Source organism: Vidua macroura, chromosome 5 (genome assembly GCF_024509145.1).
Source record: "Vidua macroura isolate BioBank_ID:100142 chromosome 5, ASM2450914v1, whole genome shotgun sequence".
Classification (NCBI taxonomy): domain Eukaryota; kingdom Metazoa; phylum Chordata; class Aves; order Passeriformes; family Viduidae; genus Vidua; species Vidua macroura.
The window spans coordinates 26,533,671-26,550,973 of NC_071575.1; the positions used below are offsets into that span (position 1 = coordinate 26,533,671).

The window sequence follows — 17,303 nt, forward strand, 5'->3', positions numbered from 1 at the left end:
CCGTGCTGGGAACTTGAATGGAATTATCCTGGGTAATTTTATTTTTCTGCAGTTTTCTCCTTCAGCTTTGAGAGCAATAGCTGGTGTTTTCTGTAGTCACTGAGGATCTCCACTGCATCTGCTTTTTGTTGCTAATTAAACACTGCTTTGAGGTGAGAGCTAGAGGAGTTTAATTCCACTTGGATATGGTTTTGTGCTCAGTGACACTGTTTAAACTAGTGAAGGTGCTTTCATGCTCCCACAGTTTTGAGTTTACCTGGTGCATGCCCTTTCACCCTTTAACCCTTTACTTCTTAACTGGTAGGTGCCACAATAAGGTTAAATTCAAGTCTTCCAGGTTGTGCTGTACAAATGTTTTTGGTGGAGTTTTTTTAGTTTGTTCGTTTTAGGTTTTTTTAAATATCTTGCCCAAATAACTACTTTTCTTTTTGCACTTTTAAATCATGCATGTGTAACCATGTTAAATACTTTAATATTAATTACTCCTTGTACACGTTCGAACAAGTTTGGACAAGCTCCCTGATTATCTGAATGTACCTGTATATAAGAAATAAGACCAGACTAAGAAAGAATTGTTCATTTTTCCAATCATCCTTGATCCTTGACACAGGTGTTCATATGCTCAGTTGTGATGACCCTGTATGGTCATGGCAAATAGAGCTGGTATCCAGCTGTTTCTCTGGGAAGAGTCAGGGAAGGGTTTGGAGTGCTAGGACTTGGTCAAAGGCAAGCATGGACTAAATTTCTTGGGGTTTATGAATCTTATTAGAAACCTGGCATGCAAAAAACTTTATTTCTTTTTTTGTTTCATACTGCTAAAAAATAAATTTATTGATTTATTAGACGTGGATATATGTGCATCTGCACCATTTGGCCATGACAGCAAACAGGAAAGAAACAGATCAGACGTGAAGCACTACTTATTCTTAGGAGTTTTTCCTGTAACCAGAAAGAAACTCTCAAATGGGCTCTGTTGTATTTCTCTAGAGGTGAACATGGGAGTGTACTGGAGTATTTTGGTCCCAGGTGCATGTTTCTGATTTGCTCTAATGCTTCTGTTATTTAAGGAACAAGGTGGCTGTGTTAGGTGGATGAACCTTCCCCTTCCCTTCCCCCTTTTCTTCCATGTGCTTTCTTTGAGGTAGAAATTACTCAAATTACTTTTCTTTGTTATGTAATAGAGATTAGGCTAGAGATGTTATGAGACAGGTAAGTAGGATCTGGAAACTGAAACTAACACTAAGAACATGCTGAGCTTCTGAAAGTGCCATTATTTCAGTTCCATTGCCAGAAGAAACTGTCATCTCTAACAAGCAAGCCACTGTATTTTATTACTGCTGAAATCTTGAGTCATGGTGCAAATGAAATCAGCATGAAACTTATCAAGTAAAAAGAAACATTAAAAAGATACCTAAAACAATAACAAACTCCCCACCCGACTCTAGAATACATACCACATTCCAGAAGCTAAGATTAAGGCTTCCCCCCTTGGGACTGCTGTCACTGCAAATTATTCTCCACATGGCTTCAGAGTGAGGCCTGATCCTTGAAAGCAACACTGCAAAGCACTTCAGCTTCCCTCATGTGTTTCCTGGTCCAGAGATCCCTGTGGTGCTGTTCACCCACAACTCCTGAGCAGCTAACATTAAAAAAAAAAAACCTTCCATGTACATGCTCCAAGTCTTCTGGTATAATGTACTATCTTCCAGCTGACTGCAGAGCCTAAGAACTAGTACCAAGATATTCCTTCAACAAGGAATGCTGGATAGCATGGATCCAGTCATTCACAGGACCAAAGAAGTGGAATGACTGTCACTCACCTTGTAAGTCATACTATGCACACAGAAGGCCTAAAAGGGATTCATTAGGTTGATTTAAGCTTTGAAAGACTCTGTACTTTCAGATTCCGAAACTGAATTTGCTGTGTATTCTCACAGGAAGGCTGGAAAACTTTGGTGCAATGTGTCCCCATACATTACCAAAAACCAATTTACATTAGTGCTTTTTCATTTAGTCCTTTATTCTGAATTTTCTGCACCTTCCTTCAAAGCAAACCTTGCCCCCAGCAAGGTTTCTTGGTTGGACAAGCACACATTAGCTGTAAGAAGGAGTGGGTTTGAGTTTGCTTTGGCTCATTTTCCTTTGGGTTATCCTGTGGAATAACTGGGCACTGTTCTCCTACAACACAGAGGGCTGTTAAAGGAGTGGAAACACATCTCCATTGCTGGACTTTGAAATTAATCTTTTCATTTTCTTCTTATGCAGATCCTTATGAGTGGTTCTTTGAATAAGGCAGAGTATCTACAATCTCTTCAGTGGTTTAACTGAGCTCCTTTATTTGAACTCTGGTGCACTTTGAAAAAGAAGTGTTGGGCAGTCTGTGAGCTGTGTAGTAATGCACAGTACAGAAATATCTTCAAGTACATCTTCAAGTAGCACAGTTAGAGACCTGTCATTTTAGGGAGATATTCTGTTGTCACAACTGCAGCCATTTTATAATGTAGTAATTTTTCTTTCCAACCCTAAGTAATGATACTCCATTCTTCAGAATATGCTGTCCCAGAATAAGAACAGTCTCAGGATTAGTTACACGATTCCCATTTATTGAAACTCCTCCATCTGTAATTTTCCGGTACCTTAAAAACAAAACAGAAACAACTGTTAATTGCAAGAGAAAGCTATTTATTAAGAATTGAAAGTTCACTTAGGTGTTTTTTTTTTATTGTTGCTGGATACATAATTAAATTAATTTTGATTCTTCTGCACTTCACTCCTAGTCCAGGTCAACAGTGACTGAAATTAACCTTAGCCTCCACTACTCAGTTCTTTCTGAGAAGGGTAAATACTGTTTTGAGTATTTACCCATGAGCACAGGTGAGAACTTACCCACTAGGTCCATCTGGAATTGCATTTGCTTTGCGACACAAGTCAAGAACAGTCATCCCAGGTTCAAGCATCAGTTCAGCAGAAGTAGCTTGTTTGAAAAGTTCCTGTAGCTCTTGGTCAGACATTTCTTCCAGTGCCTCCACACTGCTGTAATAAAGGGCCTTGGTGCACCTGTGAGAACAAAGAGCATTCAAAATACAGAGCTAGTCTTCACACAAAGTGCTACTCAACTCATCAGATTCCCCCTCCCAGTTTCTTTTGGGAGCCCACAAACTAACAGAAATACTTTAAATACACCCCCATTTCCTTATTGTACCCTACTGCCCTGCAACTTTTTTTAAATATTTTCAGTGCATTTTTAAGTCTCTACAGGATTATTACATTTTTCTCTTTTAACATCTAAGCAACAACTTACTAGATTAAAATAGTCCCTGAAAAGCTATGGAGAATTACCACAGAAATCTGAAGCAAAACTGCTTGATAAATCAAACTCTACCTCTTAGCAGATTCCAGCCCCTCTCTACCATGGACAAGCTTAGTCACTTCTGCAGCCAGTCGTTTCTGAGGTCCCCATTTCTCAGGTTCTTTAGCATGCATTTCCATGATGTGGGCAATCTCCTCAAGGGGAAGGAAGGTGAATAGTTTCAGGTATCTATGTGCAGGGAAAAAATACTTTGTCTATACAGCCATCATTATAGATTCCCTGCCTTTGTCATTCAAACTTCAGTAACTGCATGAAAATGATTCTTAGTCAATTTAAGAAATATATATTAAGATGCTCTGTCCTTTCAATCAAATCTTTAAAACTCACATTTTACTTAATATTCTGTGTAAGGTCAAGTATTCAGGTATAAGATAGTGTCAGCTGCTTTTATGAAGCTTGTACTGCAGCCAACAATTTAGTTTTCTCTTGAAACTTTTATAGGATTTATTGGAATTGTGTGTCAACTAACAAGGTTTTGTATTTATCCTAGGAGATTCATAATATGCTAATGCAAAATCGCACTGCCAGTCTGTGGCCATCATGGGACAGAAGTATACTTGTATTGGCAAGTATCTCAGCAGGAAGATTATTTAGGATAATCAAGCATTTAAAGATGCATCCTAAGCCTACTCTTTACAACAAAGTCCATTTTAACGAGCTGTCAGTCCTATGCAGTGTATTAAAGGTACCTTTACTGGTAAAAAGTCTGAATGGCCGAAATATTTTAGTGTTAAGTACCCACATACCTTTCTTTTCAGTCTGGGTGAAGGTGCTGGGGATCAGAACATGGATTTGAATTATCAGGGGATAAACTTTTGAGAGAGGTAAGTAAGTTATAAGGCAGGTCCCAATATGAAAGGGAAGTAGCTCAGATTTAACAGTACTATTGACATTTAAAGTAAAACAGATTTAGAAAAGAACACAGAACAAGATATTAAAATCAATGTAGTAATGTAGTGTACTGAAAAAAACTGTGATGCTACAGTACTAAAACTAATATCCCATGTAAGAGAGTCAGCCCACTGGCAAAACAAAATGCATTATGTTAATGCATTATGCTTCACTCCTTTCTCATCCACCTTCTAACTTTCTGATGTGTATTTCAGCATATGGAAGTTCCACTATCCCGTCTACTTAGGAACCAGTCATGCCTGTTTATTTCGTGAACAGTTATAATTAACACATGCTTCTCCATGGATCTCCATGGATTCTCGTGTTGCACATAATTAAATGAAGCAGTTACAGTGAACAGTTAGAATCAGGTTTTATGAACAACGACAAAAAGCAAGATGGAGAAAAACTTACTTTTCAACTACATTATCTTGCTGTCTGACAAAAAACTGATACAGCTCAAATGGAGAGGTCTTATCCCTGTTGAGCCAAACTGCATTTCCAGCAGTCTTTCCCAGTTTATCGCCAGTAGTACTGGTAATAAGAGGTACAGTAATTCCAAACACATCTGCTCCTGTCATCCTGAGAAAAGAGAGTCACTGCACGTTAAGAAAAATAAATCATATCTTGGTAAAGCTGAGTAAAATACAAGCATTCTGCAAGATTCTATCCTTGATATAAAGCTGGGCGTGATGGGCAAAAAGATGCCAGAACACTGTTGTGTGAAGAGGGCTTTAGGGAAAAAAACCAGCACCCTAAGTTCTTAAGTTCTTTTGTATGTATCAAAGACATTTATGTACTTTAAGTAGTTTATATATTATACACTGCAACTGACGCATAATCATATTTGGTGTGATTACACCAGGATGAGTGTGCTGGCAGACATGTCTCAATTTTGTACCATGCTTCAGGGTGTTTGATTTTGGTTCTTGGATTTACTAATACAAGAACCTATTATTTTACTTAAAGATTCATATAAACATGGTCCAAATGTACCAAGCTGTGTCAGGCCAATTAGTTACTCCTCTCAAATCACAGAGATTTGTGTGTGGCCAAATCTCTTGTTGCTTTAGAGACTGTGAGCACCAAGTCGCACAGCATTCTGTCATGGAATCACAGAATTGGTGAGGTTGGGCAAGACCTCTGAGACCGTCGAGTCCAACCTGTGACCAAACATCACCATGTCACCCAGAGCATGGCACTAAGCGCCATGTGCAGTCTTTCCTTACACACCTCCAGGGACTGCGACTCTACCCCCTCCCCGGGCAGTCCACGCCATCGCCGCCCTTCTCCGGACTCGCTCCAGCACCTCAATGTCCCAGGACTGGACACAGCACTCGAGGTGCGGCCTCGCCACTACCCAGCACAGGTGACAGTGACATCCCCGATCCCGCTGGCCACACCACCGCTGACGCATCTTGCCCGATCCCCAGACCCTGCGCATCACCTCCCGCCCCGCGCTCCCGCCGTACTTGGTGACGAGCTCGTATCCGGACATGATGTTTCCCATCTGGTCGTGGCCGCCCAGCTGGATGCGGCAGCCGTGGTGCTGGTGGAGGTGCAGGAAGTCGTAGGCCTGCAGCGCGGGATACAGGAATTCGGCCAGGCTCATGCCCTCGGCGCTGCGCAGCCGCGCCTGGCAGCTCTGCCGGCTCAGCAGCGTGCCCATGCGGAGGCGCCCGCCGGCGCCGCCCAGGAAGCGGAGCAGCGGCTCCCGGCCGAGCCAGCGGGCGTTGTCCAGCAGGGCGGCGCGGCCGAGCCGCCCGGCTCCCGGCTCCCAGAACAGCTCCCGGTGGTTCCCGAACAGCCGCTCCAGCCCCGCGCGCAGCGCCCGCGCGTGCGCGCGCACCCGCCCCACCGGCAGCGGCTCCCGCGCGCGCTCCCGCCCGCTGGGGTCCCCGAGCCGCGCCGTGGCCCCGCCCACCACGGCGATGACGTCGTGGCCCGCGCGCTGGAAGTGCAGCAGCGCCATGACGGGCAGCAGGTGCCCCACGTGCAGCGAGTCCGCCGTGGGGTCGAAACCGCAGTAGGCGGCCAGCGGCGGCCGGCCCGGCTGCAGCAGCGCCGGCAGCTGCTCCTCCGCGCTCTGCGCCGGGAACACCTCCTGGAACAGCCCGCGCTCGCACTGCGCCGCCAGCAGCCCCGCGGCGCCCCGCGCCCGCCGCGCCTGCTCGTGGGCCCGGCGGCGGGGCGGCGGCGGGAGCGGAGCCCGGCCGAGGCCCCACGGCCCCGCCGCCCGCCCGCAGCGACGGCACAGCGCGGGCGCCGCCATCGCGCGCGGGGCACGCCGGGAGCGCCGCGGCGGGCGGGGCCGCTGCGCCGGGACCGCCCCGGAACCGGGAGCCGGCGTGGGCCGAGCGGGGTGGTCTGCTCGGGAGAGCCTGCTCGGCGGGCCTGAGGGGCGTGTGGGGTACCCGGCACGGCGGGACTGCGGTCACGCTGTGCGCTGGCTGGTACTTCTCCGCGACATTAAAGATGCGACAAAACCGGCGTGTGTTGGCTCCTCCTCCCCTGCATTTTTCCCAACCCCAGATCCCGGGATTTCAGGTGCTGTCAGGCGTTGGGAATCAGCCCCTCGGCTGGCAGCAAGGCAGAGCGGGTAGCACGGGCCTGAGTTGGTCACGCCGGGGCTTTAGAATTTACAGACACTAGAGTTTATTAGCTGTGTTACCAGGATTTATTAGCTGTATTCCTAGAATGTGTTAGCTATATTCCTAGACATTTTTAGCTGTGTTACATATCTTGAATGCTTGGGAAGAGGTGACTCAAACTATAGATAGAGGTGTGCAGCTGTAGGCACGTGGGTGATAAAAGGAAGGCTGAGGAAACATGGGCCCTCTGCAGGGGAATGGAGCACCTGGGATGTGGAGAACACTGAGGTATACAATGGTTTTTTTGCCTCAGTCTTCACTGGCAGGTGTTCCAAGCACCCCGGCAGAGTTGCAGAAGGAAAGGTAAGGATGAAGAGAATGAAGCACTTGCTGCAGGAGAAGATGAAGTTTGAGCCTGTCTAAGGAGCCTGAGGGTCCACAACTCCATAAGGCATGATGAGATGCTTTCACGTGATCTGAGGGGACTGGTGGATGAAATGTCTAAGCCACTCTCCATCATATTTGAGGAGCTGTGGCAGTCTGGTGAGGTTCCCACTGACTGGAAAAGGGGCTCAGTTGGTCAGCTGGTTACCTTTGAGACAATGGCAAGCACTTTGTAGACATTGTCAAAATCTTTGCTATTCTGTGTTAGAAGCAATATGTAGAGGTGAGAATACAATGGGAAGATCAATAAATGGAAATACTGTGCAAACTTAGCAAAGTTTAGATTATTAACTCGCCAAATAATAGTGGCAAGAAGAGTAGTTCTGACACACCAGATCCTGAAAACCAGCCGTTGTCTCATAGTGGGCCTGGTAATGTTCTCCATGCACCACTTTGACACTCAGCTGAAATTCCTCTTCTCTAGCATTCTCTATTCCTATTTAAGTGCTAGCAAACACAATGGCTATGGCAAGTTCTTCCTTGCTGTAGGTTCAGGTAATTGCCCAGCTGGAGCAGATGGTTTGATTCCTTTGTGCTGGAAGGGGCCACTGACTTCAGATAATCCCTTTTTCTTCCCTTGCTGGCTCACAACAACCCCCTGCAATGCTACAGGCTGGGAGAAGAGTGACTGGGAAGCTGCCTGGGGAAAATCAGCCTGGGGCTGCTGGTTGAGGATGGCTGAACATGAGCCAGCAGTGGGCCCAGGTAGCCAAGAAGCCCAATGGCATCCTGGCCTGTGTCAGCAATAGTGGGGCCAGCAGATCCCAGGCAGTGATTGTCCCACTACTCAGCACTGGTGAGGCCACACCCGAAATCCTGTGTCCAGTTTTGGTCCCTTCATGACACAAAAGACTTCGATGTGCTGGAACATGTCCAGAGAAGGGCAATAAAACTGGTGAAGGACTAGAAATTAACTTTGAAATCTCTGAGATGCTGTGTTGTGTTAGCAGCAATGAACCAGTTAATTCTGTTACAGAGCTAATTTTTGCCCTTTTGTTCTTTATTCATGTCTCCTGTACTTCTGCTTTCATTTCACAGGGACAGCCTGTGGCTGCTGTGATGCTGAACCAGCATAAAGCTCCACAACATCAGCATGAGCTTTAGAATCCACCTTCCCAAGCCCCTCTCCAGTAAATTCCCTGGTGCTGGGATAATCACCTTGTGATGGCAGATGCTCTGGTTATGCCCACTGCTTTCCAGAGCACACCTCATACCAATACACCTCTTTGCTTATTATTGCTTAGTCTGTACTCTGTGGGTTTTTCTCTTTATGAGGGGTGGGAAAAGCATTTGCTTTCAATGTACATCTAAGGGGTAGCCTGACTCTCTGGTGTCTGTAGGCAAAAGGACAGTTGTTATTTTCTGCAGTCCTTAATCCCTCTGCAGCTTTGATCTCTCAGATTAGTCAGAGCATTTGAATGAATAGTTTTCCTTTGATGTGGTTTGTCACCCTCCCTCACATTTATTTTATTTTGTTTGATCTTCTTATTTTTTAGAATATCTTTTTTTATCTTGTCGTCTTTTTCAGCTGAAAAGTAACTAGCTCCCTCTTTCCTCATCTCTCTGTACCCAGGGGTATTTGGTGCTTGTGTGTTCCTTTCTTCTCCTCTCTTTCTCTGCTGTAATTGTTTCATTTGGTTTCTTTTTCATGGACCTCTTTATATGTTCTCTGATAGGTGCATAGCTATTTTTAATTGGTCTTCGTGCCATATTGATCATGTTTTAGATTTAATGTCCATCCTTCAAACACCAGACCAATTAATATGGAATATGCTTTCATATTTTTTCATGCTAAATAGTTTTTTTTTACTTTACAACGACCCAGGGGTTTGCAGACTATGGTGCTGACAGCTGCTTTTGTTCTTGATTTTAGACTCCATCAAATTCAGTTTTAATACCGGGTTTTTCTAAGACAACCCCAAATCCGGAATCAACTATGAAAATCCTCTTTATTTTTAAAATACTGTTGTGAGAATGTTATTATTTGTGGCTTGTTAGCTTTCAGCAATTATTCTTTTTTTACACAGCTTTTTTAGACATGACAGTATCCTAAGTCTAAAATCTCTCCATTCTCCACAAACAGTCATGCAGGGACTTAATTTTCAAATAAGATAAAAGTCTTGGGAAGAAGGTTCTGCATCTCCCATGAAATTTAAGTAATTACACAATGTGTATAGGCACTTGGTATCTTTTCCCCAAAGCTTACGGATTGGTATCACTCACTAACAGAGTATTTGTTTGTGGCATAACTGAGAAAACTTTTGTGACTATTTTGCCACCCTGCCATACTGTAATGGTCAAATTACTCATTCTGAGAAGCATTCGCAAAGATAAAGGCAAAGCCAAGGGTGATCTCTCTTGGCCATATAATGGGATACCAATAATGTAACCAGGGAAAGTAGGAAGTGTTTGGGACTAAATCCCATTAGGAGGCAGGCTAAGCCTAAGTAGAAGAAATGTGGATGCAGCTAGAGATGATTAATGTGCTTAGTCTTTCCATTATAAATCATCAATCTTTATGTGTGATTGTCTTCCTATAAATCATAAAGCCATTTATTTTAGCCTTGTAAGCAAATTATTTTTTCAGGCATTTCGAAAGCATTTTCACACAAGAAATCCAGAACTGATAGTAAAGGCTTAGCTTCCATTATGATAAATAGAATAGTCATGAAAGGATCATTATTTTCATGGCAATGTATTTGGAAAAATAACACAGATTAAAATAAGAACTAATGAGACATAATAATGAGAATAAAAATGTTTCTTTTTCTAATTCATTTGTTCAGAATGAATCCTTTATCCTGGCTGACTTAGTATTCTGGATGATGCTGATGGAAAGGAGAAAATCCTTCTGCTTTCAGAAAGTATAAAAGTAAATATGAAAGCTGAAACTCCCTCTGCTTGCCAGTGCAGGTGTATAAACTTCCTTTTGGTTTGAAGGAAATTACTTGGACAGCTCAGGGAACTGCTATGTGAAATTAAAGTAAATGTAAAATGCTGGTATGAAAGGCCTGGGTGGAGCCTGGGGAGCACCCACACAGTTCTCTGGGCAGTACTTGATGTCACTTCCAGTGGTAGGCACCCCTCCACTTGTATTTTCCTCCTTGTTCTTCACCCATGGCTCCTTTGCCCTTCATTATTCTCAAGTAGATGCAGATATAATCAAAGTCAACGCTTATAGTATTGTGGGATGTCATTCCCAAAGAAAGGTAACATTTCCTATAAACCACAACTCTCTCTTTGTCATTGAATATCAAAGCACAGAGGGCCTTGGAAACCATTACAAGAATTTCCTAGATGGGTTACTTAAATAGAATAATTTTGAAGTCACTTATTAGTGGTACCATTGTCTTTTGTGTCTCACCAGGAAGAGTGCCAGGCTGAGGGACACTTCAGAGCTGACACATCATGAGTGAGCTGCTTGCTTAAGTTTCCCCTTCATGCCTGAGTTTTCACCCAGTATTTGATTTACATTCTTCCTTCAGAGAAAATCCTCATTCCATTGCAAAGCATCATTATTAAATGTAACTCACTTTAAAACTCTGCTTCAGTTTGTGCCAGCATTTATTCCCTTCTTATACAGTAGAAGGAATTCCTGATCCAACCTCTTCCCGATAAAGCCAAGTTATATGTGCATTAGCCACGAGGTGGCAATACAAGAGCTTGATATGCAGAATTTTGGTGGTATTTGTAGCATTCACGGGTAAGCTTTGGGGTATTAGCTAAGTAAATACATTTACAGTGTTTCTGCAGAGTTTGGCTTTCCCTGCCAGTGTGTAATACGTGCCCCGCATCTGCATAATTGAGTTCATGCAAAAGCCAAGGGAGACTAAGCTGATTTTCTGGATCAATGATTGAAGCCTTTAATGTGGCTAATAATTCCTATCTTTATTTAAGTGGCTCGGTAATGGATGAGAGGTGTTACGTGAGGAACTCAGCTGCCGTTAAAAGCAAAATATCTTAAAAAAGGGGAGGCACTGTTAACGTACAGCTCTCCCACTGGGAGTTTTCTCCTGGCTTTAACTTCTGACCTTCCTGAAGGCCAAGGAAACCTGAACACCTCACATGTGTAGAATTCCCAGACATGATTGCTTCACAACATTAACATCTGCCTTTTTCATCCAGGCTTTTTGATTCACTTCTCAGCATGGCTGATGCTTGTTTTTCTGCCTGATAAGAGCATTCAACACTGGTGTCAGGTGGAAATAGTTAATTTCCAGTCTTTTTCATCCTTTCTTGTCATTTTCAGGCATTAGGGAAAGTAATAATGTCACTGTACTTTCAAGGACTAGTTTTCCACCCAATGGAGAAAGTATTTTAAGACATTTTCTATTTTGACATTAGCTCTTTCAGTAGCAGTCAGTGCTACAGCTTTTCAGAAGGTGGAGTTCTCTGTTTTCTCATTCAGATAGGCAAAAAAGCTTCTAGCACAAGAAATGGATTGTGGACTTGGCAAGTGTCTCATGTCACTATATTCACCACAGTGTTTATTTGAACATAGAGAAATTATGGATGTGCATTTTGTTATTTCACAGGAAAGTGCCAGCAGCCTGCAATTGTCTTTTCCTGACATGGAAACAGTTTTCCTCTGAGTACTTTATGGGAAATCTTACTTTCAATCACACAATGCACTGTGAAGTCTGTTAGCAAATATGTCTTTCAAGTACATGCAAGTTTGTGGTTTAGGAAATAAATAGCTATGTAAGGAGAGGAACATAGTAGGCAGCCTTGAAAGAGTAAATAATTTTTGAGAAGGGAACTTCCCTAAGAAAGATTTGAGATAAGATTCTGCCTATGAGTTGGGTGTTCAGTCTGTCAGAAGTGTTGTGGGCACAGATGCTGGGACTGCCTTGTATTTCAAATAACACAAAGCTCTTCTGCACGGGCAGTGATGGCCACTCTCAGTTTGGACACTTTGCTAGACCAGGGGCACTGGCACTCGTGTGCCATTGTCCCCTCAGAATTCAAGATTCACAACTGTTAAAACTTGAAGGAAACTGATTTGGCTGATTTGCCCTATGCACAATGCTGACCATGGGATTTGACAGTTGACAGAAATTGCAGAAATGGAAACCTGTATTTGGCAGAAGCAGATACAGCACAGCCCAGGTGCCTTTCAAAAGGATCTCTAACCCTATCTGTTAACATCAAGCAGCCTGCTTAGGCAGTTGATAAACAAACAACAGATTTCTCCTGAGAAAACATGTAGGATCCCCAAAGCCTCTTCTCTTTCTTGAGGTTGTTTGTATGCACCTCTCAGCTTTCTTGCTGAGATAATGCACAGCCTCAGGCCATGCTCCTGGCAGGTTACATAAAAAAAAAAAAAAAAAAGCTTTGAGAACCTGGCTGCTGATTGAAGAAAGGAAAGTGAGCCTTGGGATATGATGTTTGAGGAACTCGATGGCTACTGCTTTTTCCTTGCAGCTTTCTGCAGTTATAATCACTAGCCTGGGGGCAAGATGCTGGACATAGATCCCAATGGGAGCCATTTTTCAGGAATAACAAGGAACTGGTTGTACCAGCAGAAGCATAACTCAACTCAGTGCTGAGCTGATAGGATAACATTTATGTTCACCTAAATTGTTCTGCAGTGTCAAGTGACAAAGGTAATTTCACACTTTTATTAATCCATGGGTTTTGGATATTACCCTGACAGCTATGACTGTACAGAATAGCATGTGCCTATGGGAGGGGAGAATTTGAAAGGGAAAAGAGGAACAGAATATGACCACTAGCCTGAAAGTACAGTGCTAAAGAGAGAGGCCACACACCATACACTTTTCTTCCAGAAAAACAAATGATGACAGTGCTGTGTCTTCTCTCATCATGTAGTTTGTTTTTCTCATGTTTATCTTGAAATGGATACTGAACATTTGTTGTATTGCTCATTTCTCATTCTGGTTTAAGGTGTTTAGTGTATATTTCAACCAAACAGAAGGAACCTGGTGACCACTTAAGCAAGACATGAAATGATGTTCCCTAACATAGACAACAGTGTCAGTGTTCATTCTGGGTTGGTGACATATCTATGTCTATCTATATCTATATAGATATAGACATATCTATGTCTATATCTATATCTATATGTTATTGATGTTCACAGATGATTAATTTGATGGGTTTGTGGTCTGGGTTTGTGGGTTTGTGGGTTTGATGCGTTTGTGGTCTGAAAGCTAATAATTTATATTTCTGCTCTGTTCCTTCCAAGAGAAGCTTGCTCTTTCTTGCCAGGAATCATTAGTCAATGCACTCGTTCAGGCTGTTCATGTCTTGTGTACTGTTATGTGATAAGGGGGAATTACAGAGTGGGATTCTGCCTGAAATCTTCCAGGCCTGTGGGACTTTCCCCAACATGTCACAGACTTCTTCAAATACACGATAAGGCAAGCTGCAAATACTGATAAAAGATAGAGAAAAAATGTTTGTTTTTCATAATAGAGGGGGGTTACCAACTGGAATACTTTACAGATCATTGTTAAGATCAGTGCTGTTTGAAATACCTATAAACAATGTGGGCAAGTAGTTGGTTAGTGAATGGTTTTTGAGGAGGGGATGATATCAGCTCCTAAAGACATTTCAGGGTACTCTCACCTAATCATGTTTAGAGATTTGCTGTGTATTGAGGTGCTATCATATCTAGTCTGGCTTCTCAGGCATCATGGAGTTATCAGGCTGCATGGAACTCAGGAGGAGGAGAAACCTTAAAATTAATGTTTCTGCTAGGTTTACAAGAAAAAAATCTTTTTTTCTAAAGCAGGTTTCACTAAGAGAAAAAATATTTGTTCCTTCTGTTACCAGAAATGCTTTGATACAAGACCCATTTGCAAAAAAGGAGAATAACTTACTTGTGCCCAAATGCATTTGTAGTTTAAATACAAAGTAAAGCAGTAGCTGGTACAAACAGCCATTGAATATGAAGAAACAAGCCCTCCCTGCCCTGCCCAGCTGCCTTGGAGTCTCCCAACTTATCCAAGGTCCAGGATCCTGTTACAGCTCTGCCCAGGACATCTGTCCTGGCTACTTTCTAGGGGTAGCCCTGCCTGGCCTCCTTTTGCTCCTGTTGGACCCCCTGGTCCTGGCTCACCCCTTGATGTACCAGAGGTCTGTTGGATGTGGCAGAGGTCTGTTGAATGGGGGGTTGCCCTCAGTCCCCTGCTTGTCCCATCTCCTGGGGGACTACAGGGTTATATCTAGGAAAGGCAGGTCTATCAGTGAAACACAGGATGTCTGGGGACGGCAGGTGTTTCAGAAGGGTGGGCTTTATTTTCTGTCTTTCCTGAAAAGGGCCTACCTTCACCTGCAGCTCTCAGCATGAGTCTGTTCCTGAATGTCACCCCTCACCTTTAAGAGGCAGCTCTTTGTCCCCTGGCTGCAGCTGTCCACAAGGTCAGCTTGTGGTAAAAATCGATAGCCCAGAATCTTAAACTTTGTAAGAAGCAGTGGCTTTTGCTGGCTGTGAAAGTCTGGGTGAAGTGTCTGTCAGCCCAGAAGTATTCTAGCTGTGAAATTACAATGTTGGGCAGGCCAAACCAGCAGAGATGGAAGAGCAGCCTGAAATACCATCTTCTCCATGGTGATACAATCCATGCCAGGAGTGAACTGGATGCAGTGTCTGCTGAAGAGCATTAGATCAGCCTGATGCTCATTCTCATTGTCAGCTGAAAGTATGTCTGTGGTCCTACATGGCCCCAGAGATGTTAAGTGGTGGGGCTTGCTCCATTATTTGCCTTCCCTTTGCTAACTCACCCCTGTGCAGCAGCTGCAGGCTGGGAGATGTCCATGGAAATTGAAGCTGCTCGGTCATGATTTGGGTAATGGAGACTTAGGGATTTCCTCAGCCTGTTGAAATGGATCTGGCAGTGGTCAGTCTTCCTTATTTCTGTGGGACTCCAGTGACTTGAAAACCAGGCAGACAATGGCCCTGTATATCCCTGTCTACAAATGCTTAATTATACTTGCAAATAAAGAGAGTGAGGGTTGCTTAGTGCTATGTGTATCTTAGCATTATGGCTAACTATGGGATATTGTTAGCTGTTTACATTGCTTAACGTTAATATTAAACAAGACAAACTATTTCAGAGCCCAGGATAGCTCCTGGCTGCCAAATACAAGGGAAGAAGCCCAGGTGCAGCTGTGTAAGCACTTTAAATTTTTTGTGTGTGTGTGTGAACCTGAAATAACCCTGAGGAATTCATTACTCAGTCTTTATCATGAGCACACAAACAAACACGTTTTCTATAAATAGCAGTTTCATTAACAGTGGTGGGTAAAGGAGCCTCTTGCATGTGTGGCCTTGATATTGTGTTTATGTACAACATGGATCATTATGTACAAGTGGATCATTATTAACATTTATTAGGGTTAACCATGATTGCTATATAACCTATGATTGTATAACAGGTTATATTCCTACACACATATATGGAATGAATTTTAAAGTGTATATAAGAATAATGTTGTATATATATATATATGTAACTATATATACACATGAATACAGCCCTGTAGTCCTGTTAAAGCTCACAGAAACTCATGTGAAGAAGGAAGAGCAAAGAGCAGGAAAGTCACCCTGGCTATTGGAGACTTTCCCAGCTGACTAAAACCAATGCAGCTGGCTCTTGCTCTCTGTCTTCCACAGAATTAGATTAAGGCCTGCTGACATTTGTTTGTTCAAATGCATTTGAGTAAAGTGGAAGAGCAGACGTAACTTCAGAAGCCAACTTTTTAAAATAAACCAAACCAAACCAAACCAAAAGACCCAGAAGTGTGGTCCCTACACTCAGCACAGGCAGCTTTGGCAGCTTCTCTGATGGTACTCTTGATGGTACACTCTCTTTGAGTGCTACAGAAAGCTCAGTAATCCAGAGCAACTGCTGGTTACCTCCAAAATATATTGAGATATTTACTAGGGACTGACAAACATTTTAAGTCCTCCTTTTTACCTTTTGTGACTTACTCCATTTGGTTCTTTGGAGCTTTCCACCCCATATCTCCTGTCACAAAAGCCTCAGAAAAGCTCTCTTTTCCCAGCTGCAAGAAATGGGCATGTTCAGAGCCATGTGCCCTCCACAAGGTATTGTTTCAGCTTGAGCTGGTGACAAGTCCTGGGAACCAACAAGTTCAGAGCTGGAGAATGGGAGGAGTGCAGAAGAGCCAAGTCAAAAAACCCTCAAACCCAGCATTTAAACCCAAAGGGAAATCTTCCTGTTCACTGTACTCCCTTGCCTGAATGCCTCTGTAAAACAGCATTTTTGTCGCAGGGCATGAAAGGTAGCCCCTGCTTTCTTCTTGAAGCCCAGTTTCAGTGATGTGAGGGGTGGATAGCAAGGCAGAAGCACAGAGTACATTGAGAAATGATCAGGATAAAAAAGATTTAAATGCAGCCATTCAAAGGTAAATGATAAATCCATTAAGTGCAATCAGAATTATTAGACTGTTAATCAGTTGCAAAAGCTTCAGTGAGACACCAGCTCAAGAAAATGTGCAGCAGCTACAGGGACAAAGAAAGGTGGGGAGTCATTAACCATGAGTTGTATCTTTTCTCCATGTGCTACATGATATATAGAAGTTTTATCACAGTGACATTTCTACTTCATTTATTTTATTTGAAGCAGATAAGTCACTGTAATTCACAGGCAGCAGTTTTTTTAATAAGACAGCAATTTAACAGTTGAAAGCCTGGAGAGCCTCCCCAGGGGATGACTGTAGCCCAAGCAATTGCCAGTGGTTCAGTTGAGACCCCTCAGGACTCACTGGAGGCTCCTCCAGCCGGGGCAGCTGCTCAGAGGTGCAGGGATGTGGCCACCCTGCTCCTTCCCACCCTGGTGGGAGGCTCCTACTCCAGGGCTGCAGTCCTGGGAGGCTGGATGGCCATTTCTAACCAGGCAGAGCCTCAGCTTTGGGACCGCCACATGCTGCACAAACAGAGGCCCCAAGTCCCTTTTTTATTTTTTTTCTTTATTTTTTCTACCCATAATAGTTGAGTTATACCAGAAATTAATTTAGCT

General features: G+C 43.4%; 1 protein-coding gene across 1 annotated transcript; it reads right to left on the reverse strand.

The window, feature by feature from the left end:
• Positions 1-1,307: 1,307 nt before the first annotated feature.
• YARS2 (tyrosyl-tRNA synthetase 2) lies at positions 1,308-15,100 on the reverse strand. The gene is made up of 6 exons (XM_053978302.1): positions 15,043-15,100; positions 5,734-6,655; positions 4,676-4,843; positions 3,383-3,538; positions 2,887-3,057; positions 1,308-2,636 (listed from the first exon to the last, which is right to left on the reverse strand). The coding sequence occupies exons 1-6, from the start codon at positions 15,098-15,100 to the stop codon at positions 2,477-2,479; spliced, it is 1,635 nt and encodes a 544-aa protein (XP_053834277.1). The 3' UTR covers positions 1,308-2,476.
• Between the last annotated feature and the right edge of the window lie 2,203 nt (positions 15,101-17,303).